The sequence below is a fragment of the Pan paniscus genome, chromosome 12, assembly GCF_029289425.2.
Source record: "Pan paniscus chromosome 12, NHGRI_mPanPan1-v2.0_pri, whole genome shotgun sequence".
In the NCBI taxonomy this organism is placed as follows: Eukaryota; Metazoa; Chordata; class Mammalia; order Primates; family Hominidae; genus Pan; species Pan paniscus.
The window spans coordinates 52,562,262-52,588,098 of record NC_073261.2 but is presented as its reverse complement, the minus strand read 5'-3'; the positions used below and the strand labels follow the sequence as shown (position 1 = coordinate 52,588,098).

The 25,837-nt window shown below is 42.2% G+C and overlaps 1 protein-coding gene and 1 long non-coding RNA gene across 3 annotated transcripts in view; one reads left to right on the top strand and one right to left on the bottom strand.

The window, feature by feature from the left end:
* The first annotated feature begins 260 nt into the window (after nucleotides 1-260).
* Nucleotides 261-18,638, top strand: C12H2orf78 (chromosome 12 C2orf78 homolog). Of its 2 annotated transcripts, none has more exons than XM_055107793.2 (3): nucleotides 261-586; nucleotides 14,973-15,722; nucleotides 16,562-18,638. In XM_055107793.2, the coding sequence occupies exons 1-3, from the start codon at nucleotides 490-492 to the stop codon at nucleotides 18,481-18,483; spliced, it is 2,769 nt and encodes a 922-aa protein (XP_054963768.1). In that variant the 5' UTR covers nucleotides 261-489; the 3' UTR covers nucleotides 18,484-18,638. The 2 variants fall into 2 exon arrangements, with proteins under 2 accessions (XP_054963768.1, XP_003810411.2); XM_003810363.4 differs by lacking the exon at nucleotides 261-586 and adding an exon at nucleotides 10,018-10,397.
* LOC129397151 (uncharacterized) overlaps nucleotides 1,076-25,837 on the bottom strand; it is a 29,281-nt gene continuing 4,519 nt past the window's right edge. The window contains exons 2-4 of the long non-coding RNA XR_008624336.1: nucleotides 16,529-25,678; nucleotides 7,346-7,451; nucleotides 1,076-2,546 (exon numbers count right to left, since the gene is read on the bottom strand). This is a non-coding gene — a long non-coding RNA (uncharacterized LOC129397151). The remainder of the gene's footprint in view (nucleotides 2,547-7,345; nucleotides 7,452-16,528; nucleotides 25,679-25,837) is intronic.

Genomic DNA, 25,837 nt, shown 5'->3' with positions numbered 1-25,837 from the left:
AGAACAACTGTAATTGCACAACTCAGACATCCCTTTCCTTTCTCCCCAAGGATATTGTGTATGTACTGTATAATTATAAATGCATAGTATTATATAATATGAAATATAACACATTAAATATAAATGTTAGTTAATTATATTAGTGAACATTTATGAGAAACATTGAGATGATCTCCCTAACATGAGAGCCTGGGGGAAAGTGGGACTATCATGTCTGTCTTGCAGATTTCACCTCCCCAGAGCTCAGCCACTTAGTGCTGTTACACCTTTCCTACCACCTCTGCCAGCCAATCCTGTCTTGTGGGGAATCTGACCTCCCTATTGGCTATCGCAGACCTTTAAACTGCCTGCTTTGTGACATCATTCTCCCTCCAAACCAACTGCCACCTGGTAGAAGCTTGGGGTTTCATGGGCGTGGCCTGTAAATTTGTATCATCGCAAGGGGCCAGTGACCAGTAACCAGTGACCAGTGGCCTTCATACTGGACACATGCACTGGTTGGCGTCAGCCACCCAGACATCCGCTAGTATCGTCTCTTCTTCCCTTCTATCTGCAGTTGATGTTTCTTCTTCTCTGACCATGTCAGGTAAAAAAAGAAACTTCTTAAAAAGGTTTTCATGAGATTTCTTTCCCCCTAAATTTAGATTTCTTTCCCCCTATATTCCCAAACAGCTTGGAATAACAGGGAAAGTATTGAAGTAGAAATCCAGAGACCTCATTTCAGTTTTGGCTTTGACATTAACTAGCTGTGTGACTTTAGATAACTTTTATTCTCTCACAAAATCTGTTTCCTCATCTATTACACTAGGATAATAGACTGGTTATTCCCCCTGGCCCTTTTCTTTTCTAATACTGAGTCTTAAAGGGTATACGTATAGAAAATGAAATCAGAGACTTTCTGAGAGTGTTCATTTCAACAGAAACAGAGAAAAAACCAAAGTGGCCTAGAAAACTAGCAATATATTCTGAGATGTTTCATGTGTAATAGTCTCCCTCCACTAGTATTTCAACTTTCGTATTTTAAATTTAGTGATGCTTAGTGATGTTTTAAATAATATTCAGCCAGGCACGGTGGCTCACACCTGTAATCTCAGCACTTTGGGAGGCCATCTCCCTCACTAATATTTCAACTTTCCTATTTTAAATTTAGTGATGTTTACTGATGTGTAGTGATGTTTTTAATATTCAGTTGGGCGTGGTAGCTCATGCCTGCAATGTCAATGCTTTGGGAGCCTGAGGTGGGAGGATCGCTTTGGGCCTAGGAGTTCCCGGCCAGTCTGGGCAACATGGCAAGACCCCATCTCTACAAAAACTTTTTAAGACTCAGCCAGGGTTGGGTGTATGCCAGCTACTCAGGAGGCTGAGGTGGGAGGATCAGAGGCTGCTTGAGCCCAGGAGGCTGAGACTGCAGTGAGTCAGGTTCACACCACTGGACTTCAGCCTGGGTGACAAAGTGAGACCCTGTCACAAACAAACAAACAAACAAACAAAGAAAAGTAGTATTCACATTTTGGACATTCCTATCTAAACTAGGTGGAAAGAGAAAATGGAGAGTACTGGGTTCTAAGTAGGCAGGTATTCTAGGGTAAGTAATTTGGTATTTTAATTTAAGCAGAAAGACAGGGTCCCCTACTTTTCCCCTTGGGATATGCCCTGGAGAATGACAAAATGATTTTAAAAGAAGAAAATATATTTTAAATTTGAAAAAAAAAAAAGCAAAAGGACAACAGACTGAAATCTATTCAGAGTAGGGTAAAATGAAGTTGGTTTTAGCAAATGCTTAGATCAATGGACTGGGAAGGAAACAGGCAGAATACAGTATCCCTAGGAAAAGCAGCGTTATCAGAAGTCATATTCAGTCACTTTTTTCTGTTGCCTTTTTGAACATAGATGACACTTGACAGTTTGTAATATAAACATTTTGGAAATATGTTTTAAGGCCGGGCACGGTGGCTTACGCCTGTAAACCAAGCACTTTGGGAGGCCGAGGTGGGCTGATCACCTGAGGTCAGGAGTGTGAGACAAGCCTGACCAACAAGGAGAAACCCCATCTCTACTAAAAATACCAAATCAGCCGGGCATGGTGGCACATGCCTGTAATCCCAGCTATTTGGGAGGCTGAGGCAGGAGAATCGCTTGAACCCGAGAGGCAAAGGTTGTGGTGAGCCAAGATCGCGCCATTGCACTCCAGTCTGGGCAATAAGAGCGAAACTCCGCTTCAAAAGAAAAAAAAAAGAAACCAACATGTTTTAGAAATGAGGCTTCCAGGCGGGGTGCGGTGGCTCACGCCTGTAATCACAGCACTTTGCAAGGCTGAGGTGGGAAGATCACCGGAGGTCAGGAGTTGGAGACCAGCCTGGCCAACATGGTCAAACCCCATCTCTACTAAGAATACAAAAATTAGCTGGGTGTGGTGGTGTGCACCTTTAATCCTACGTACTTGGGAGGCTCGGGCATCAGAATTGCTTGAACCAGGGAGGCGCATGGTGCAGTGAGCCGAGATCGTGCCACTGCCCTCCAGCCTAGGCAACAGAGCGAGACTCCATCTAAAAACAAACAAACAAACAAATAAACAAACAAATGATCAATGCAGGTATCTCTAAAAGCTTACCACCAAGGAAAATGATTATATCCATAGATTTCCTCCCCCAAACCAGCTTAGTCCACACGTAAATCATTAGCAACTCAGCCCTAACTCATTTTATTACAGTTACAAGAGAAGTTAGTGAGAAAAGCACTAACTAGGAAAATGAAAACCAAGGCAATCCAAGTCAACTTGGGCTCACTGCAGACATCTGTTCCTTATGCTTGGGCACACAGCACAACTCACAACAGTGCCTTTTTCACAGACCCCTCTTTAATTTCCTCCACAAAACCCATCAGGTCACCATAGTTCATGATGTTTCAAAATAAACAACCATCACGAGAGAAAAATGCATTATGTCTTATAATGTTGTATTCCTTAAAAATATGACAAGGAAAAAACATGTAGAAAAACCAGAGGATTTAAAAGCAATCTACAGGCCAGGCACGGTGGCTCACGCCTGTAATCCCAGCACTTTGCGAGGCTGAGGCGGGATGATCAACCGAGGTCACAAGTTTGAGACCAGCCTGGACAACATGGTGAAACCTTGTCCTTACTAAAAATACAAAAATTAGCCGAGTATGGTGGCGGGCGCCTGTAATCCCAGCTACTCGGGAGGCTGAGGCAGGAGAATCACTTGGACCAAGGAGGCAGAGGTTGCAGTGAGCCAAGACCGTGCCACTGCACTCCAGCCTGGGCAAAAGAGTGAAATTCTGTCTCACTCTTATAAATAAAATAAAGTTAATAAAACAAAAGCAATTTACATTCTAAAGACATACTAATGAATGACATAAATGAGGTAATACGGTATAAAACAAAATGGAAAAAATACATTATAATTATTTTCTTCAGTGTACAGAAGTCATGGAAGTTCTGGACTATCTAGCTACATAAAAAATATTGGGCCGGGCGCAGTGGCACACGCCTGTAATCCCAGCAGTTTGGGAGGCTGAGGTGGGCAGATCCCAAGGTCAGGAGACCATTCTGGCTGACACGGTGAAACCCCGTCTCTACAAAAAAATACAAAAAATTAGCCGGGCATGGTGGCGAGTACCTGTAATCCCAGCTACTCAGGAGGCTGAGGCACGAGAATGGTGTGAACCTGGGAGGCAGAGCTTGAAGCTAGCAGAGATCGGCCACTGCCCTCCAGCCTGGGTGACAGAGAGAGACTCTGTCTCAAAAAAAAAAAAAAAAAAAAAAAGAATTGTCTATTTTGTTAATACAAAATAGGTATGTTGAATTGCTTGTCACAGAAACCAAAAAATCCACATAAATCTCTTTTTTCCTGTACCCTCACCTTGCCTGTTTCCTATTCTCCACTAAATGCTTTAACTCTTCATTTTGCCTGGCCCTTGTACCCAAGCATGGCTGACAGAAAATCCTAAAGGCCCAAGATTCTATAGTGGCTGTTTGCAAGGGAGACGAGGCTATCAGTAACTGCCACACTGGATCCTCTTATGTGAGAAGAAAGAAAGAAAGTATCCTGAATGCCTCTCACATATAAAAGAGCAGGATGGCAGGGTGTCTGTGTGGCCCAAGGAGCCAGAGGTAGCAAACTGTGGGCAAAAGAATTGTGACCAAAGGCTAGAAGAGGGAAGGTCTGCAGTCAGCCTTGTCTTCTACCTCTCTGCTGTTTGCTTCTCATGAGCAGAGTCCGTTTTCCAAACATCAGGACACTGAAAAGAAGACTCCTGCTCTGGAAGTTGACAAGAAGGAATATCCACAAATGTAAAAATGCAAGATCAAGGATTGGCCCAGAAACAATGCCTAAAATCAAGGGGTTAAAAAAGGGAGAGCAGAAGAGAGATCCAAGTCCAACCTGGCCCAGCCCAAAGAAGGTGGAATTCAAGGAGAAGAAACTAAAAGAGAAGAGCCTTGGACCACATCATTTCCTACAAGGGGCAATCAACGAACTTTGCTGTTCAAGTTACAAAAGAGGGTTCTTTAATCTCTTCCTTTGGCCCTTAAAAGCGGCAGTAGGGCCGGGTGCGGTGGCTCCCGCCTGTACCCAGCACTTTGGGAGGCTGAGGCGAGCAGATCACAAGGTCAGGTGATCGAACCATCCTGGCTAACAGGGTGAAACCCTGTCCCTACTAAAAATACAAAAAATTAGCCGGCTGAAGTGGCGGGCGCCTGTAGTCCCAGCTACTAAGGAGTCTGAGGCAGGAGAATGGCGTGAACCTGGGAGGTGGTGCTTGCAGTGAGCCAAGATCACGCCACTGCACTCCAGCCGGGTGACAGAGCCAGACTCCATCTCACAAAAAATACAATAAAATTAAAAAGCAGCAGTAAATTCATTAATCAGATTCACTGAAATAGTTTTAGAACAACTTAATTGCTCAACTTAGACATCCCTTTCCTTTCTCCCCAAGGATATTGTGTATGTACTGTATAATTATAAATGCATAGTATTATATAATATGAAATATAACACATTAAATATAAATGTTAGTTAATTATATTAGTGAACATTTATGAGAAACATTGAGATGATCTCCCTAACATGAGAGCCTAGGGGAAAGTGGGACTATCATGTCTGTCTTGCAGATTTCACCTCCCCAGAGCTCAGCCACTTAGTGCTGTTACACCTTTCCTACCACCTCTGCCAGTCAATCCTGTCTTGTGGGGAATCTGACCTCCCTATTGGCTATCGCAGACCTTTAAACTGCCTGCTTTGTGACATCATTCTCCCTCCAAACCAACTGCCACCTGGTAGAAGCTTGGGGTTTCATGGGCGTGGCCTGTAAATTTGTATCATCGCAAGGGGCCAGTGACCAGTAACCAGTGACCAGTGGCCTTCATACTGGACACATGCACTGGTTGGCTTCAGCCACCCAGACATCCGCTAGTATCGTCTCTTCTTCCCTTCTATCTGCAGTTGATGTTTCTTCTTCTCTGACCATGTCAGGTAAAAAAAGAAACTTCTTAAAAAGGTTTTCATGAGATTTCTTTCCCCCTAAATTTAGATTTCTTTCCCCCTATATTCCCAAACAGCTTGGAATAACAGGGAAAGTATTGAAGTAGAAATCCAGAGACCTCATTTCAGTTTTGGCTTTGACATTAACTAGCTGTGTGACTTTAGATAACTTTTATTCTCTCACAAAATCTGTTTCCTCATCTATTACACTAGGATAATAGACTGGTTATTCCCCCTGGCCCTTTTCTTTTCTAATACTGAGTCTTAAAGGGTATACGTATAGAAAATGAAATCAGAGACTTTCTAAGAGTGTTCATTTCAACAGAAACGGAGAAAAAACCAAAGTGGCCTAGAAAACTAGCAATATATTCTGAGATGTTTCATGTGTAATAGTCTCCCTCCACTAGTATTTCAACTTTCGTATTTTAAATTTAGTGATGCTTAGTGATGTTTTAAATAATATTCAGCCAGGCACGGTGGCTCACACCTGTAATCTCAGCACTTTGGGAGGCCATCTCCCTCACTAATATTTCAACTTTCCTATTTTAAATTTAGTGATGTTTGCTGATGTGTAGTGATGTTTTTAATATTCAGTTGGGCGTGGTAGCTCATGCCTGCAATGTCAATGCTTTGGGAGCCTGAGGTGGGAGGATCGCTTTGGGCCTAGGAGTTCCCGGCCAGTCTGGGCAACATGGCAAGACCCCATCTCTACAAAAACTTTTTAAGACTCAGCCAGGGTTGGGTGTATGCCAGCTATTCAGGAGGCTGAGGTGGGAGGATCAGAGGCTGCTTGAGCCCAGGAGGCTGAGACTGCAGTGAGTCAGGTTCACACCACTGGACTTCAGCCTGGGTGACAAAGTGAGACCCTGTCACAAACAAACAAACAAACAAACAAAGAAAAGTAGTATTCACGTTTTGGACATTCCTATCTAAACTAGGTGGAAAGAGAAAATGGAGAGTACTGGGTTCTAAGTAGGCAGGTATTCTAGGGTAAGTAATTTGGTATTTTAATTTAAGCAGAAAGACAGGGTCCCCTACTTTTCCCCTTGGGATATGCCCTGGAGAATGACAAAATGATTTTAAAAGAAGAAAATATATTTTAAATTTGAAAAAAAAAAAGCAAAAGGACAACAGACTGAAATCTATTCAGAGTAGGGTAAAATGAAGTTGGTTTTAGCAAATGCTTAGATCAATGGACTGGGAAGGAAACAGGCAGAATACAGTATCCCTAGGAAAAGCAGCGTTATCAGAAGTCATATTCAGTCACTTTTTTCTGTTGCCTTTTTGAACATAGATGACACTTGACAGTTTGTAATATAAACATTTTGGAAATATGTTTTAAGGCCGGGCACGGTGGCTTACGCCTGTAAACCAAGCACTTTGGGAGGCCGAGGTGGGCTGATCACCTGAGGTCAGGAGTGTGAGACAAGCCTGACCAACAAGGAGAAACCCCATCTCTACTAAAAATACCAAATCAGCCGGGCATGGTGGCACATGCCTGTAATCCCAGCTATTTGGGAGGCTGAGGCAGGAGAATCGCTTGAACCCGAGAGGCAAAGGTTGTGGTGAGCCAAGATCGCGCCATTGCACTCCAGTCTGGGCAATAAGAGCGAAACTCCGCTTCAAAAGAAAAAAAAAAGAAACCAACATGTTTTAGAAATGAGGCTTCCAGGCGGGGTGCGGTGGCTCACGCCTGTAATCACAGCACTTTGCAAGGCTGAGGTGGGAAGATCACCGGAGGTCAGGAGTTGGAGACCAGCCTGGCCAACATGGTCAAACCCCATCTCTACTAAGAATACAAAAATTAGCTGGGTGTGGTGGTGTGCACCTTTAATCCTACGTACTTGGGAGGCTCGGGCATCAGAATTGCTTGAACCAGGGAGGCGCATGGCGCAGTGAGCCGAGATCGTGCCACTGCCCTCCAGCCTAGGCAACAGAGCGAGACTCCATCTAAAAACAAACAAACAAACAAATAAACAAACAAATGATCAATGCAGGTATCTCTAAAAGCTTACCACCAAGGAAAATGATTATATCCATAGATTTCCTCCCCCAAACCAGCTTAGTCCACACGTAAATCATTAGCAACTCAGCCCTAACTCATTTTATTACAGTTACAAGAGAAGTTAGTGAGAAAAGCACTAACTAGGAAAATGAAAACCAAGGCAATCCAAGTCAACTTGGGCTCACTGCAGACATCTGTTCCTTATGCTTGGGCACACAGCACAACTCACAACAGTGCCTTTTTCACAGACCCCTCTTTAATTTCCTCCACAAAACCCATCAGGTCACCATAGTTCATGATGTTTCAAAATAAACAACCATCACGAGAGAAAAATGCATTATGTCTTATAATGTTGTATTCCTTAAAAATATGACAAGGAAAAAACATGTAGAAAAACCAGAGGATTTAAAAGCAATCTACAGGCCAGGCACGGTGGCTCACGCCTGTAATCCCAGCACTTTGCGAGGCTGAGGCGGGATGATCAACCGAGGTCACAAGTTTGAGACCAGCCTGGACAACATGGTGAAACCTTGTCCTTACTAAAAATACAAAAATTAGCCGAGTATGGTGGCGGGCGCCTGTAATCCCAGCTACTCGGGAGGCTGAGGCAGGAGAATCACTTGGACCAAGGAGGCAGAGGTTGCAGTGAGCCAAGACCGTGCCACTGCACTCCAGCCTGGGCAAAAGAGTGAAATTCTGTCTCACTCTTATAAATAAAATAAAGTTAATAAAACAAAAGCAATTTACATTCTACAGACATACTAATGAATGACATAAATGAGGTAATACGGTATAAAACAAAATGGAAAAAATACATTATGATTATTTTCTTCAGTGTACAGAAGTCATGGAAGTTCTGGACTATCTAGCTACATAAAAAATATTGGGCCGGGCGCAGTGGCACACGCCTGTAATCCCAGCACTTTGGGAGGCTGAGGTGGGCAGATCCCAAGGTCAGGAGACCATCCTGGCTGACACGGTGAAACCCCGTCTCTACAAAAAAATACAAAAAATTAGCCGGGCATGGTGGCGAGTACCTGTAATCCCAGCTACTCAGGAGGCTGAGGCACGAGAATGGTGTGAACCTGGGAGGCAGAGCTTGAAGCTAGCAGAGATCGGCCACTGCCCTCCAGCCTGGGTGACAGAGAGAGACTCTGTCTCAAAAAAAAAAAAAAAAAAAAGAATTGTCTATTTTGTTAATACAAAATAGGTATGTTGAATTGCTTGTCACAGAAACCAAAAAATCCACATAAATCTCTTTTTTCCTGTACCCTCACCTTGCCTGTTTCCTATTCTCCACTAAATGCTTTAACTCTTCATTTTGCCTGGCCCTTGTACCCAAGCATGGCTGACAGAAAATCCTAAAGGCCCAAGATTCTATAGTGGCTGTTTGCAAGGGAGACGAGGCTATCAGTAACTGCCACACTGGATCCTCTTATGTGAGAAGAAAGAAAGAAAGTATCCTGAATGCCTCTCACATATAAAAGAGCAGGATGGCAGGGTGTCTGTGTGGCCCAAGGAGCCAGAGGTAGCAAACTGTGGGCAAAAGAATTGTGACCAAAGGCTAGAAGAGGGAAGGTCTGCAGTCAGCCTTGTCTTCTACCTCTCTGCTGTTTGCTTCTCATGAGCAGAGTCCGTTTTCCAAACATCAGGACACTGAAAAGAAGACTCCTGCTCTGGAAGTTGACAAGAAGGAATATCCACAAATGTAAAAATGCAAGATCAAGGCTTGGCCCAGAAACAATGCCTAAAATCAAGGGGTTAAAAAAGGGAGAGCAGAAGAGAGATCCAAGACCAACCTGGCCCAGCCCAAAGAAGGTGGAATTCAAGGAGAAGAAACTAAAAGAGAAGAGCCTTGGACCACATCATTTCCTACAAGGGGCAATCAACGAACTTTGCTGTTCAAGTTACAAAAGAGGGTTCTTTAATCTCTTCCTTTGGCCCTTAAAAGCGGCAGTAGGGCCGGGTGCGGTGGCTCCCGCCTGTAATCCCAGCACTTTGGGAGGCTGAGGGGAGCAGATCACAAGGTCAGGTGATCGAACCATCCTGGCTAACAGGGTGAAACCCTGTCCCTACTAAAAATACAAAAAATTAGCCGGCTGAAGTGGCGGGCGCCTGTAGTCCCAGCTACTAAGGAGTCTGAGGCAGGAGAATGGCGTGAACCTGGGAGGTGGTGCTTGCAGTGAGCCAAGATCACGCCACTGCACTCCAGCCTGGGTGACAGAGCCAGACTCCATCTCACAAAAAATACAATAAAATTAAAAAGCAGCAGTAAATTCATTAATCAGATTCACTGAAATAGTTTTAGAACAACTTAATTGCTCAACTTAGACATCCCTTTCCTTTCTCCCCAAGGATATTGTGTATGTACTGTATAATTATAAATGCATAGTATTATATAATATGAAATATAACACATTAAATATAAATGTTAGTTAATTATATTAGTGAACATTTATGAGAAACATTGAGATGATCTCCCTAACATGAGAGCCTGGGGGAAAGTGGGACTATCATGTCTGTCTTGCAGATTTCACCTCCCCAGAGCTCAGCCACTTAGTGCTGTTACACCTTTCCTACCACCTCTGCCAGCCAATCCTGTCTTGTGGGGAATCTGACCTCCCTATTGGCTATCGCAGACCTTTAAACTGCCTGCTTTGTGACATCATTCTCCCTCCAAACCAACTGCCACCTGGTAGAAGCTTGGGGTTTCATGGGCGTGGCCTGTAAATTTGTATCATCGCAAGGGGCCAGTGACCAGTAACCAGTGACCAGTGGCCTTCATACTGGACACATGCACTGGTTGGCTTCAGCCACCCAGACATCCGCTAGTATCGTCTCTTCTTCCCTTCTATCTGCAGTTGATGTTTCTTCTTCTCTGACCATGTCAGGTAAAAAAAGAAACTTCTTAAAAAGGTTTTCATGAGATTTCTTTCCCCCTAAATTTAGATTTCTTTCCCCCTATATTCCCAAACAGCTTGGAATAACAGGGAAAGTATTGAAGTAGAAATCCAGAGACCTCATTTCAGTTTTGGCTTTGACATTAACTAGCTGTGTGACTTTAGATAACTTTTATTCTCTCACAAAATCTGTTTCCTCATCTATTACACTAGGATAATAGACTGGTTATTCCCCCTGGCCCTTTTCTTTTCTAATACTGAGTCTTAAAGGGTATACGTATAGAAAATGAAATCAGAGACTTTCTGAGAGTGTTCATTTCAACAGAAACAGAGAAAAAACCAAAGTGGCCTAGAAAACTAGCAATATATTCTGAGATGTTTCATGTGTAATAGTCTCCCTCCACTAGTATTTCAACTTTCGTATTTTAAATTTAGTGATGTTTAGTGATGTTTTAAATAATATTCAGCCAGGCACGGTGGCTCACACCTGTAATCTCAGCACTTTGGGAGGCCATCTCCCTCACTAATATTTCAACTTTCCTATTTTAAATTTAATGATGTTTACTGATGTGTAGTGATGTTTTTAATATTCAGTTGGGCGTGGTAGCTCATGCCTGCAATGTCAATGCTTTGGGAGCCTGAGGTGGGAGGATCACTTTGGGCCTAGGAGTTCCCGGCCAGTCTGGGCAACATGGCAAGACCCCATCTCTACAAAAAGTTTTTAAAACTCAGCCAGGGTTGGGGGTATGCCAGCTACTCAGGAAGCTGAGGTGGGAGGATCAGAGGCTGCTTGAGCCCAGGAGGTTGAGGCTGCAGTGAGTCAGGTTCACACCACTGGACTTCAGCCTGGGTGACAAAGTGAGACCCTGTCACAAACAAACAAACAAACAAAGAAAAGTAGTATTCACGTTTTGGACATTCTTATCTAAACTAGGTGGAAAGAGAAAATGGAGAGTACTGGGTTCTAAGTAGGCAGGTATTCTAGAGTAAGGAATTTGGTATTTTAATTAAAGCAGAAAGACAGGGTCCCCTACTTTTCCCCTTGGGATATGCCCTGGAGAATGATGAAATGATTTTAAAAGAAAAAAATATATTTTAAATTTGAAAAAAAAAAAGCAAAAGGACAACAGAGTGAAATCTATTCACAATAGAGCAAAATGAAGTTGGTTTTAGCAAATGCTTAGATCAAAGGACTAGGAAGGAAACAGGCTAGAATAGAGTATCCCTAGAAAAATCACCTTATCAGAAGTCATATTCAGTTGTTTTTTTTCTGTTGCCTTTTTGAACATAGATGACACTTGACAGTTTTTAATATAAACATTTTAGAAATATGCTTTAGAGGCCGGGCAGGATGGCTCACACCTGTAATCCCAGCACTTTGGGAGGCCGAGTTGGGCTGATGACCTGAGGTCAGTTCAAGACCAGCCTGACCAACATGGAGAAACCCTGTCTCTACTAAAAATACAAAATTAGCCGGGCATGGTGGCACATGCCTGTAATCCCAGCTACTTGGGAGGCTGAGGCAGGAGAATCGTTTGAACCCAGGAGGTGTAGGTTGCAGTGAGCCTAGATCATGCCATTTCATTCCAGCATGGGCAACAAGAGCGAAATTCTGTCTCAAAAAGAAAATATATATATATACATAAAATATACATATATATTTTATGTATACATATAATATACATATAAAATATACATACATAAAATATACATATATATTTTATATATATAATATACATATAAAATATACACATATTATATATATAATATACATATAAAATATACTCATATTTTATATATATAATATACATGTAATATATATAACATACATGTATATTATATATTATACGTATATTATATATAATATACATATAAATTTTAAATTTAGTGTACATTACATGTATATTATATATAATATATGTATATTATATATAATATACATGTATAATATATAATATACATGTACATTATATATAATATACATGTATAATATATATATATGTTTTAGAAATGATGCCTCCAGGCCGAGCTCGGTGGCTCACAGCTATAATCCCAGCACTTTGGGAGGCTGAGGCGGGTGGATCACCTGAGGTCAGGAGTTTGAGATCAGCCTGGCCAACATGGTGAAATCCCATCTCTACTAAAAATACAAAAATTAGCTGGGTGTGGTGACAGGCGCCTGTAAACCCAGCTACTTGGGAGGCTTAGGCAGGAGAATCTCTGGAACCTGGGAGGCAGAGGTTGCAGTGAGCCGAGATCTTGCCACTGCACTCCAGTCTGTATGATAGAGCAAGACCCCATCTCAAAAGAAAAGAAAAGAAATGTTGCTTCCTACAAGCAAGAAACTAATAAGTGGTTACCTAGAGAGCTGGAGGACATGTAATTTGCAGTGTGCTGTTTCTAATTTTTAAATTATATGGATGTCTCTCCTATTAACAATAAAATTAAGTTTTCTGAAAAAAGAATGTATCGTTATTTGCATCAGAAGAACAATACCTTTGCATGAAAAGTAGATTTCAAGTAAAAGCTGCTTTTTTATCTTAATACTTTCTTCCAAAAACAGAGTACCTACTGATTTATAATGGACTGCTTTTAGACCTAAGAATAAAAAGTCAAGCCACATATCAGCCACATATCTCTAATTCCATATCAATCTAAGTCAAATTTTCTGGAGTCCTTTGAACTTTCCTACATTCAAAACATTTTTTAATTGGATTCTAGCAGTTGTTTTTTTTTTTAAGCTATGGGAATGTCATTTTCCTGGACGTTGGAGATGATTATAATCTAGGTTTTGAGGATAGATATTAAAGTTCTCATGATACTTTTTAAGAGTTCTTTTCTGCTTGTTATGTGGCTACAATAATTTAAATATTACACTAGGATTAATACCTGTCATTTGCTGGGTAATATTCATAGAAATATGAATGAGCATAATAATTCCTTTACACTTATTTTTTGCATTCTACTTTGTACCAGTTTTTTTTGAAATATCTATCCACATATATTATGGCTATTTTACATTCACATTTACTGCATTTTTCTGTTTCTTACACACTTTTTGCTTCTTACACACTTTTTGCTGATACAGTTTGTCTATACATTTTCTGCTTCTTACACACTTTTTGCTGATACAGTTTCTCTGTCTATATATGCTTGTTAGAAATTCATTCATTCTATTATGGGCTGTTTCTTGGTTAATAGTATTCACTAAGAAAGAGTAGATACTATTCAGTTTCCTAATGTTGCATGTATGGTAACAGCTTTAGTTAGTACTTTACTATGTTTTGATGCTAGCTACATACCCCAATTTTCATTAATATCTATATATTGTTTTAGTTCCATGATTTTATGTTTTTAATTATTTTGTCTGTTTTTTCAGAACTTACTATATCTTCCTCATTATAAGTCATATGTAATCTATCACTTTTATTCATGTATGAATTATCACTGTTATTATTTTACAACTTCTTTATAGACAGGCAGCCTGAAGCTCACAGAGTTTAACTAGCTTTTTTCTTTCAAAAAGCATTTCTTGGCCAGGCATTGTGGCTCACACCTGTAATCCCAGCACTTTGGGACACCGAGGCAGGCAGATAATCTGATGTCAGGAGTTTGAGACCAGCCCGGTAAACATGGCAAAACCCCGTCTCTATTAAAAATGCAAAAAATTAGCCAGGCAGAGTGGCGTGCGCCTATAATCCCAGCTACTCAGGAGGCTGAGGCATGAGAATTGCTTGAGCCCAGGAGGCGGAGGTTGCAATGAGCTGAGATCAAGCCACTGCACTCCAGCCTGGGTGACAGAGTAAGACTCTGTCTCAGTAAAAAGAAAAAAGAAAACATTTCTATCAGGTAGTTATTTTGACTAATGATAAAAAGCCAGGCTTGAAGAGGGCAAAGAATGACCTTTTAGATTTACCAATGGCCTGGGTTAAATATAAACTCTAGGACATATCATATGACCTGCAGAAGCAAAATGTGACACTAAGGATTATAAAGGTAATAGCTGTACTATATTCTAGTAGACCAAAAAAATGCCATATTAAAAGTTCTAATTTCCTGGTTTCTGGTCTATGCTCAGAGAAAAGACTCCTGGCAAGGAAGTCAGGTTCTGTAACCTGGTAATGATATTAACATAATGGTAAAACTTAAAACAGGTCAATCTGACCTCTCAGACTCATAAAATGAAATGTTAGAACTTCTCTAAGGACCTCCTAGTTCTAAAATGCTCCAATTCTAGGAAATAGTTATGAGTCTATACTAGCCCAGATTCAAGGGAAAGATAGGGAAGGGAGAAGGTTGCTTCTAGCCTAGGAAATAATGTACGAAACCAGACCACTTGGGTCTTCATATCTGTGTCCAAGTTGGACACAAAGACAGTTCATCAGAAGAGGACCAAACTGCTTCAGCACTCAAGGCCATCATAAACTGTTTGGCTTTTGGTATCTCAGTGAGTATTGGTATTAGAGGCTTCCTGATTGCAACAACCTTAAGATAATGCTATTCTTCAAATAAGGTGAGAATTTTTCACTCTCATCGGTTTTTTCATCTCTCTCTTGTTTCCTACAGAATATTTCCAAAATACGTCTTTACCTGGAACTGCAAATTCTCTGCAGTTCTCTCTTCCTGTGGTGAGCAATGCAGCTTTCTTAACAGGAAGCATCTCCAACTTCTCCAGAGCAGAGGCTCCAGCCATCAGCTCAGCATGGCTACAGCCATCAGCCTCTGGCACCTCCTTCCAGCCACTCATGGGCAGTGCCTACCTTTACCAACATTCTAGCACAACTATGTTGTCTGGGGTTACTGGCCACAGCCATATCTGTACTTCAGCTGCCTCTTATCCAGGCGTTTTTGAGTGGGATAGTACAGCAAGCACAGTAAAGAAGTCATCCTCACTCAGGGACTTCACTGTGACTGTCACTGATCAGAACACAGCTGTCTCTTCCATGTCTATGACAGCCCAGTATTATAAAACTTCACATACCAATACTATGGTCCCTCTGTATCCATCACTATCTGCCAGCCTTGTTCAGGGGACACTAACTCAAATTCCAAATCAGCAGGGCCATAACCTGTCACTTCCCTGCCAGATAGGAAGCCAGGTCTATTACTATAATCAAGGCACACTGGGGCCTCAGCTATCCTGTCTGCAATCTTATGGCTCTGTGTCATACACAGGATATAGGGCTTCTGCCCATCAACCAGAAATGGTGATGGTGCTAAAGGAGGTTCAGCCCACAAATGTCCTACCACCAGTCTCTGCTTCTGGGATGTATTACTCTGTGTCTTCTCAACCCATCACAGAAACCAGTGTTCAAGGTGAGTACAAACATCAAGAAAGGAGAGGAATAATGTCAGCATTGAAAAGGAGGGTCAAATCTGTAGTGAGTGGTGAGTCAATGGATAGGTAGAATTTAAGTCCTGAGACTTCAACCACTATTCTTTGGCAGTGCTCTCCATTTTCAGACTCTATATAAGAACACCTTATAAGTGGGAAAGTGGAACACTGTAATGGCCATCTATGCTACATGTAAGAGAGTCGCAAGAGCATTCTGAGGGATACACTTTTTAGTGCCCTGACTGATCACTTCCCCCACACTACCACGCTGTAATGTCCTTCCTTAATCTATTACTTTAGTCTCTTTGGAAAGCACTTCAGAACTCTTATTTTGGCGGTGACATTTTGATTTTCCTTAACTTACAATAGGATTTAAGACCTTGTGTTCAGAGATCCTCTCCAAAACAAACAGGCTCAGAATCTGTGCTTGCTTATATATTTCATGAGGAAGGGCTCCACTCTCTACCCTAGTCCATGGTGTAAACTGTTCTTATTCTCTCAGGAGAGTGGAGAGAATTAAAAGGATCCTGTAAGAATGTGAGGCTTTATAAAACATCTCCTATTTTAAAAATCACTTTCACTTTTTGATCTACAACAACCCTATGAAATACAAAGAAAACCAAGAAACAATCACATCAAATGATAACCAGTAAGAGAACAGTCACTGCCAATCTCCTAATACAGGGTCTTGCCCATGGTCCTTAAGAAGAGCTAGTAGAAATGCCTTGCCCATGTTGGAAAGGTATCCGATTGCTGCATTGGTGTGTAGGGGGAGCATCTCACTTACCAGGGACTGACTTCTTCCTTGATTCCTTTGTAGTGATGGAAACTTCCCTGGGGATGGATACTTCCCTGGGATTGCAATCTCCAAGCCAGACATTTCGTCTGCCACAAACTCCAGAATTCTCCAAGTCCTTCAGTAGCAGAAATACCCAGACACTTGAGAGTAACCCATCACCTGAGCTTGGGGACAGTTCAATAACTCCAGTCCAGAGTCCTACTAATCTCTTGACACTGTCTCCAGCTCCAAGCCAGGAAAAAAATGAGAATGAGAATTTGGATGAGATTGAAACCAACCTTTCAAAGCCTCTAGATGTCCACCAGATCCTAATAGGAAATCAAGATCCTCTACTACTTCCTGTAGAAATCCCCGATATTCACCCGCTTCTGGCCTGCATTGATCCTCTTGGCCAAGAGGAGCAGCCTGGTTCTGAAAATGCCAATCTAAGAAATAACAGCCTGAGTCTTGAGGACCAAGGGATATTTGAAAATGGGATTGAGTCTAGCAGTGATTTGGCAGACATCACTACATGGGTGGAGGATACTTACCTCCCCCCGATCTTCAGTTCCTTACAAGATCTTGACCAACCTGAAAGTCCCTCAGCAAAGAAAGCCAAAGATACCAGTGCCATCAAGGTAAATCAGGTGCAGGAAAAGTCATGTGTCATAAAGGGTCACTCTGATCAAGTCAGGAAGAACAAGCATAAAGCTTCCGAGCCTATCCAGGGTGCTCCCAAGGCCAAAATCCAGCCAAAGAACCCAGAGTGCCTGTTAGAGAGAGAAGTGGTTGTTTGCAGTGCTACAGTCAGTAACAGCACTTCTGTGAACAAGGCCAAGCATCCTAGCAACAAACCTCACAAAGCTGCATCCAGCAGGATCAGCAAAACTAAGAGCCATGGGCAGGAAAAGACCAAAGGGAACAGAAAGAACAGCTCCAAGAAATCTGAAGAGAGTAAGCAGTCAGGGAACAAAGTCAAGGTAGAAGAGAAGCAAACCATTCCCAATATGAAACGGAAGAAAAATCAACCTGAGCTTGGCCAAGAGACCCTTAAAAAGCCCCGAAGCTCCCTAGGCATGCACATGCTAGAGTCCGTGCAAGTTTTCCATGCACTCGGGAAAAAGATCGATATGAAAACTGGATTCTCTTCCTCCAGGACCCTGGGAAGCTCAAGCAACACCCAAAACCGCCGGCCATTCCCAGCTCTCAAACCATGGCTGGATATCCAACATGAGGGTAAAGGCCCGGAGAAAATTCAAGTCAAGGCCCAGAAACTAGATGGTAGTGCTGAAAAAGAGTGTACATCTCCATCCCACTCTGAGTTGCCACCACCTGGGAAGGTCAAGTTGATACCTTTGCCCTTTCTGACCCTGGACCAACCTCAAGCTCGACCTGTTTCTCGGCGGCCAAACCCTCTAGCCTCACGTAGGCCTGCTGTGGCTTACCCTGCTCAACCTGATTCTACTAACTCAGCTCAATCGACTGCAGTCAATCCATCCCGACCAGCTCCTACCAACACATCTTTGACAGGTCCTGCCACACCAGCTCAGCCAATTTCAGCCAAAGCAACCCAACCCAGTTCAGCCAACCCTACCCAGCCTACTGTCCCTCAATCTGCTGCTTCTAGGCCATCAGCCTACAAAACATCATCTTGTTCTTCTCTGCAGCGGGAGCCTGTTTCCACTGCTGTGACCAGTCTCCGGTCACTGCCCAAGCCTCAAAATCAATTTCTAATCCAAGACTTCAGCCTCCAACCCCGTCCATGGAGGAAACCCACTGTTCCCGAGCCAGTAATGTCAACGCCCATCACAGAAGAGCAGAGGCCAGAGCGTGAGGCCATGAAGAGAAAGGCTCAACAAGAGCGTGAGAATGCTGCCAAATACACCTCTTTGGGGAAAGTGCAGTTTTTCGTTGAAAGGGAAAGAGATATGGAAATTGCTGAATACTATGGCTACACAATCTAAGAGCTGAGATTGTTGGTTTTACTTTGGATACCGCTGGTTTTCCACATATATAGATAGATACTAATTTATTTATTCTGATATATTTTTAAAACATAATAAAGAAATGTAATAGAATTGATTAATAGATAAGTAATAAAGAGGCCTTTTGAGTTTTGAGATGCTGTTGACTGTGGGTTTTCTTTGGTGGGGGTGGGGATCAAAGGCTGCATTAGAAAGAAGGAATTATGGCCGGGCATGGTGGCTCATGCCTATAATCCCAGCACTTTGGGAGGCCGAGGTGGGTGGATCACCTGAGGTCAGTAGTTCAAGACCAGCCTGACCAACATGGTGAAACTAAAAATACAAACTAAAAACTAAAAATACAAAAAATTAGCTGGGTGTGGTGGCGGGTGCCTGTAATCCCAGCTTCTCAGGAGGCTGAGGCAGGAGAATCGCTTGAACCCGGGAGGTGGAGGTCAAAGCGAGCCAAGATCGTGCCACTGCACTCCAGCCTGGACAACACAGTGAGAGACTGTGTCTCAAAAAAAAAAAAAAAAAAAAAAAAAAGAAGGAACTAAAAGTTGGATGGGAGAATAGAGAGAAAGAAAGGGATAAGAATTGAGGAAACAGGAAGGAACATGTTCCAGGACTAAGAAGGTCAAATGGGGAGAGATTTTATGGGCTTATACAAAGAATCAGAAATGGGGAAAATGGCAGAAGTAAGATGCAGAATCTGAGGTTAGGACTAAAAGAATAAAATTTGGATATAAATTGAAGATGGCAGAAGATGAGGCTGGGTGGACCAAAAGAAACGTACAAAATCCCCCATGGATGATGGCCTTATGTCTCATGGCCTATCAGATAGGTATTTTAGAAAATAAGATTCAGGTCTCATCAACAGGTTTGGGTTACCTTATACATATATGATCACAGTTGGGAAAGTGAGTACAAAACATAGGGGAAATCTACCAGGGGAATGGCAAGGGCTCACAGTTCTCCTAGGTACAGCTGATAACCTGGGGCCCAGCCAAATGAACTGCAGCAGCATGAAGCTGGCTCAGAACAGACCCCAGAGTATAGATCTCCATTTACTCAACCAACACCTATGCAAGGGGCAGTGAGACGCACTACTTCGGTTCACCTTCACAACAACACACAAGACCAGTAACACTGTGCCACTTTACTAGTGAGGTTCAGCAATGGGCTTGGGTCACACTGTGTGCAAAGGGGTAGGGCCTGTGGGTCTCCGAAGTCCTCAGCGTTTGCAAGCGCCTGCAGGTAGCCGCGGAATCCGGAGGTTACAGGCATAATAAATCAATCTTCTGGAGGGACTTAAATATTAAGAGGCCGCCAGGTCCTCCTCCACCCATTCCAGCACGTGCAACCTTCTCCGCCATCACCATTAACTGAAGTACACGAGACAAAACGGCTTGGAGCGTCCATTTTCACAGGATGAGTGGTGGGCGCGCGCGCGCCCTGGGTCCCCCTCCAAAAGCCGCAAGACGCAGGCGCCCAGCTGTCCACAGACGCTCCTTAGGGGGAGGCCCCCCCCCCGCCCCTCGAGGCACAGCGGGAGGTAGAAAGGGTTGGGGGCGGTTGGGGGAGGGCAGGAGAGGAATGGGTGGGGGAAGGGAAGATGGGGGCAGTGGATGGTCACCATGGGAAAATCAGTAATTTACTTTTTAAAAAATTAGTTTCTGATATATAATTCACCTAACATAAAATTCACTGTTCAAAATCCGTACGATTCGGCCGGGAGCGGCCTGTAATCTCAGCACTTTGGGAGGCTGAGGCAGGCGGATCACTTGAGCTCAGGAGTTCAAGACTAGCCTGGCCAACATGGTGAAACCCCGTCTCTAATAAAAATACAAAAATTAGCCAGGCGTGGTGGCGCATGCCTACAATCCCAGCTGCTCAGGAGGCGGAGGCACAAGAATCGCTTGAACCCGGGAGGGGGAGGTTGCAGTGAGCCGAGATCGTGCCACTGCACTCCAGCCTAGGTAACAGAGCGAGTCTCAGTCTCAAAACAAAAAAAAACAAACAAACAAAAATCGTACAGTTCAGTGGCATTTAGTATGTTCACAAGGTTGTACAATCATTACAACTATCTGAGCCATTACCTTTTCATCATCCCCTGCAAAAAAACCCTCTACCCATTAGCGGTCACTCCTCATTCCCTCCTCCCTCTGACACCAGGCAACCACCAATCTCTGGATTTACCTTTTCTGGACATTTCATATAAATGGAATCATACAACATGTGACCTTTAGTATCTGGCTTCTTTCATTTAATACTATGTTTTAAAGGTTTATCTATGTTGTAGTGTGTGTCTGAACTTTATTCCTTTTCATACTACATAGTATTCTTATTGTATGACTACACCACATTGGCTTATCCATTCATCCATTACTAGACATTTGGGTTGTTTCCACTAGCAATTTATATTTTTTGAGAGTTTATTCTGTGCCAGGCAGCACCTGGCTAAGTTATTCATCCCATTTCACAGATAAGGAGGTAGAGAATCTGAAGAATTTGCCCAAGATTAAGAGCTAGCTAGCAACTGCTAGCAATAGCTGGGATTTGAACACAGGCATTTTAGACTTAAAAGATAATAGATTCACATGATAGAACATTGGAAAGATACAAAATGGTGACAATGGAAATTCACACTTTCCCCAAGTTTCCCAGCCACCACCACCCCCTCCCTTAGAAGCATCTACTTTTGCCATTTTAAGGATTCTTCCAGATAAATTATCCAACATGTACATATTACAATTTACTGAATAACCTGTCCCATTGATTTGAAATGTCACTTTTATGGTATACTACGTTTCTATGTGTTTGCATTACTCTTTTCAGAACTGTCCTGACTTTTTTGCCTGTCTTTTGTTATTTGCCATTTCTCTAGAATTCTTTTTATTATCTTCTTTTTGATTTTTAAAAATTTCCTCTTTTTTTAAAAGGCATTATCCATTATGCTAATTCATTCTTTTTTCTTCTTTTTCTTTTTCTTTTTTTTTTTTTTTCGAGACAGACTCTTGCTCTGTCACTAGGCTAGAGTGCACTGGTGCCACCTGGCTCACAGCAAACTTCACCTCCTGGGTTCAAGCGATTATCATGCCTCAGCCTCCTGAGTAGCTGAGATTACAGGTGCATGTCACCATCCCTGTCTAATTTTTTTTTTTTTTTTTCCTGAGACAGAGTTTCCTTCTTGTTGCCCAGGCTGGAGAGCAATGGCGCGATCTCGGCTCACCACAACCTCTGCCTCCCAGGTTCAAGCGATCCTCCTGGCTCAGCCTCCCGAGTAGCTGGGATTACAGGCATGCACCACCATGCCTGGCTAATTTTGTATTTTTAGTAGAGTCGGGGTTTTGTTGGTCAGGCTGGGCTCAATCTCCTAACCTCGGGTGATCCACCCATCTCGGCCTCCCAAAGTGCTGGGATTACAGGTGTGAGCCATCGCCCTGGCCTAATTTTTGTATTTTTAGTAGAGACAGGGTTTCACCATGTTGGCCAAGCTGGTCTTGAACTCCTGGCCTCAACTGATCCACCCGCCTTGGCCTCCCAAAGTGCTGGGATTACAGGTGTTTTTTAAAATGTAGCCACCATGCCCAACCTGTTCATTCTTGTGTTCTTTTTACTTTAGTCTTCATTTCTGAAGTTTTTCTTTTGTTTTTAATCCTGTTCTGAGTTCTACCATCTCACCTAATTTTGATTTATATTGTTTTCTCACCCTTTTTATTGCAGTAAAATACACATAATGTAAAATTTACCATTTTAACCATTTTAAGTGTACCATTCAGTGGCATTAAGTAGATTCATACTGTTGTTCCACCATTACCACTATCCATCTCCAGAACTTTTTCATCATCCCAAACAAAAACTCTGTACAGTACTCATTCAGTAACTTCCCATCCTGCCCCCCGTGGTCCTTTCATCTTTTGCATCGTTTTTTCCTAATGTTTTTTAGCTAGTTTTGTAATAGCAGATTACTCTTTGGATCAGCTTGCGGGCCTGTCTTTTCTGACTTGCTTTTGTTGTCTGACAGGATGCTATTCTGCTGCTTATTCTCTTTTTTCTTATAATACCTTTGTATGGGATTTGACTACGATCCTTTTCTGTTACTCATTTTTAGGTGAAATTGGTTTTTCTGCACTTTGAAAAGGAGGTGTTAAGGATAACTTTTCTAAAACTTCCCCAAACTTCTCTTTTTTAAAAATGTAGTATCAAATGACATGGTGGTTTGCTTTTTGACATTTCCTAGCTCTGTTTCCCTCCCTGATTTTTATCCTTTGTATCTGTTGTTCCTCCCAGTAGTTTTTCCTCTGTGTTTCCAGGGCCACATCCTGGAAAGGAGCTCTGGCTGCTCGGGCTCAAGAGTGGGAAGGGACTAGACTGCTTCAGTGCTTCAGAGTCTATCACAGGTCCCTTGTACTTACTCACTTTGTGAGAGGGGCAAAACCCCTCAGTTTCAGCTGCTGTTCTCACATTGGCCCATGGTACTTTCCAGTGAACTTCTCTGCTGGCAGTTTGAAGGCATACTGTCTACCACTCCCTCTTGTGTGGGTGCCATACCAGGCAACTCTGGTGCCCATTGGTGATGGTTTGCCCCACCCTCTTGTTTTGGGGTTCATAGGGAAAACTGTCCTCTAGTTTTGTGATAAAGGCTACTTATGGGTTTTTTGTTTGGTTTGATCTATTTCCATGAGAGGATTTGAGGAGATTCAAAACTACACTGCTGCCTCCATCTTTCTAAAATCCTGCTCAATCTTTTGACATAATTATTTTAAACATGGGAACCCTGTAGTTCTCTGTTCCCTTAAACAGAGCTCCATTTGCCCCAAACTAGTTAAGACTCTGAGTCAGACAAGGCTTGCTGAGTCTCCTCTCTCTAACATGGCAACTCTGTACTTGCTTAGTCCATGTTTTGAGTGAGAAGTCAAAACACAACAGCCTAAAGGGCTCATGGGTGGACAATCTGGAGAAAGGCCCTGGTCAGAATGTGTATCGTTTCCTTCTCTTTGTATCTTCTTTCCTAAACATGTATAAAATTGAATCTCTCATCTGCCCTCCTACCCCCACAAAAAAAAAACCTGGTTCATACACAGTTTTCTTTATCTCAGTTCATGGTAATGCCATTTTTCAGTTGCTTGGGGCAGAAACCTTTGAAGTCATTTGTAGTGATTTGTTAGAGCAGTGACTAGAAACTAATACAATGCTCGTTAGAGTATTGTAACAAGTAAGGTGCCATCTGAAAAATAATATAATTAAGTTAGAAGAAAACCTTACTCTTAGCCACAATCACTTGCTAATGGGATATGTATGCCAGTTGGGTACTGTACATCTCAAACCTTAGAATCAAGTTGGATACTACCAGCATCACTTCCTGTTCCACACTGATTTGCATAGGGCACTTGCCAAAAACCCAGCTTCACAAAGATACAGTATCATTGAAAGGAATGTGGCATGACCTGATGTTGAAACTGTGAACTATACCTACTAGCTAGAAGCTCATACAATATCTAACAGATGTTGGGTATTGCTATGAATCCTTCACGAATTTAAAATACCCAGCTGCACCCAGATGAATCTGCTGTAGTGTCTTGGGAGCACATTGGTGCACTTTTTTTTTTTTTAAGACAGGGTCTCACTCTGTCACCCAGGCTAGAGTGTAGTGGTGTGATCATAGCTCACTGCTGCAATCTCAGACTCTGGCCTCTAGAGATCCTTCCACCTCAGCCTCCCAAAGCACTGGGATTGTAGGCATGAGCCACTGTGCCTGGCTGGTACACCTTTTGAACCACAGTCCTAATTGGTTTTCCTGTTCCCAGCCTTTTCCCTAAAATTTGTCAACATGGCAGCCATAATGATCCTTTCAAAACACAAATCAGATCCTGTCACTCTTTTGTTCAGTCCTTCCCATAGCTTCTCATTTCTCTCAGAGTCAAAGTCAACATTGTTACAGTGGCCTGTGAAATCTTACCTACAGCAGGGGTCAGCAAATATTTTCTATAAAGACTCAGACAGTTAAATATGTTAGTCTTTGTGGAGATCATCTCCATCTCAACAACTCCACTTTCTGGTTGTAGCATGAAAGCAGCCACAGAAAATACATAAACAAATGAGCATGGCCATGTTCCAATAAAACTTTATTTACAAAAACAGGCTGCACTGGTTTGCTGACTCTTGCCCTATATGATTTACAGCTACACTCCCCTTCACTCCACTCCAGGCACGCTGAGCCCCCTTACTGTGCCTTGAATGCACCAGCAAGCTCCTGATTCAAGGCCTCTGCACTTGCTATTCCCTGCCTGGAAAGCTCTTCTTACCTCCAAGTCTTTTCTCAAATCTTTTCAATGGGAGTTTCCTTGACCACACTATTTGGAATTGCAGTTGCCTCACTGCTTCTCCCTTCCTTCAATCTGATTTCCTGTGCCAGGGCCCATTGCTTTCACAGTACTTTGAATCTTCTAATACACTATGTAATTGACTTCTTTATCATGATAATTTTTATAATCCACCACTCCTCCATCCATCACTAAACTACAAGATCCCCAAGGGCAGGGAAATTTTTGTCTGCTTTGTTCATTGATATGTGCCTAATGCCTTAAACAGTGTCTGGCACATAGATGATAATCAGTATTTGTCAAATGACTAACTAAATGAGTATTTTTCAGAGTACACACATAGTGGCATGCAATTCTTTATCCCTCATTAAAAGTTATAGTGCTTGGTCATAATTCAGGCCCTATATTTGAAAAGAAATACGTAAACAAAATATAAAATGATAAAATCTCTCATCCAAAATGTCCAATTCTCAAATAGCCGTAAAGTTTCATGTGTCATTTAACTCTTGTTGAAATTCGCAACCTTGAAAATGGCACTCTGACCTAAAACAAAGACTTTGACTTATTGGAAAATAAATTATACAGTCCACAGCTAGCAAGCAGGTAACAAAAGAAAAAAATATGTCTAACATAAAACGGATTCCTCATGTACACATTTAAACATAAATTTAAACAATATATACACATTAAAAATATTTCCAAGCATGCGTAAGAACTCATTTTCCAAAGTGGTCATTTTTCTTGGAGATGAGAGAGACCAGTCTTCAAACAAACTGTAGGGGGAGCTCCAAACCACAGATTCACCTTCATGTTACTGGTTTTACAGTAGCCTTCTTAAGAACAACTTCATTGGGTAATTCCAACTCCAGCTGAAAAGGAACATATATGCATGCATTCATAATGCACAAACTTAAAAGATCCCAGTGCATTTGCTACATTTCCCTTTATTTGAATCAGCTCATTCTATATCTTTTTCTTCCCAAGTACTTTTCAAATCTATTTGTCATTTTATATTCCCAATGGACTCA

Bases quoted from the DNA above. Each gene is read 5' to 3' on its own strand.
- C12H2orf78 (XM_055107793.2), top strand. From the start codon at position 490: ATGCACTGGTTGGCGTCAGCCACCCAGACATCCGCTAGTATCGTCTCT. The intron at 587-14,972 runs GTAAAAAAAGAA...TGTTTCCTACAG, and splicing joins TTCTTCTCTGACCATGTCAG to AATATTTCCAAAATACGTCT. The intron at 15,723-16,561 runs GTGAGTACAAAC...ATTCCTTTGTAG, and splicing joins CACAGAAACCAGTGTTCAAG to TGATGGAAACTTCCCTGGGG.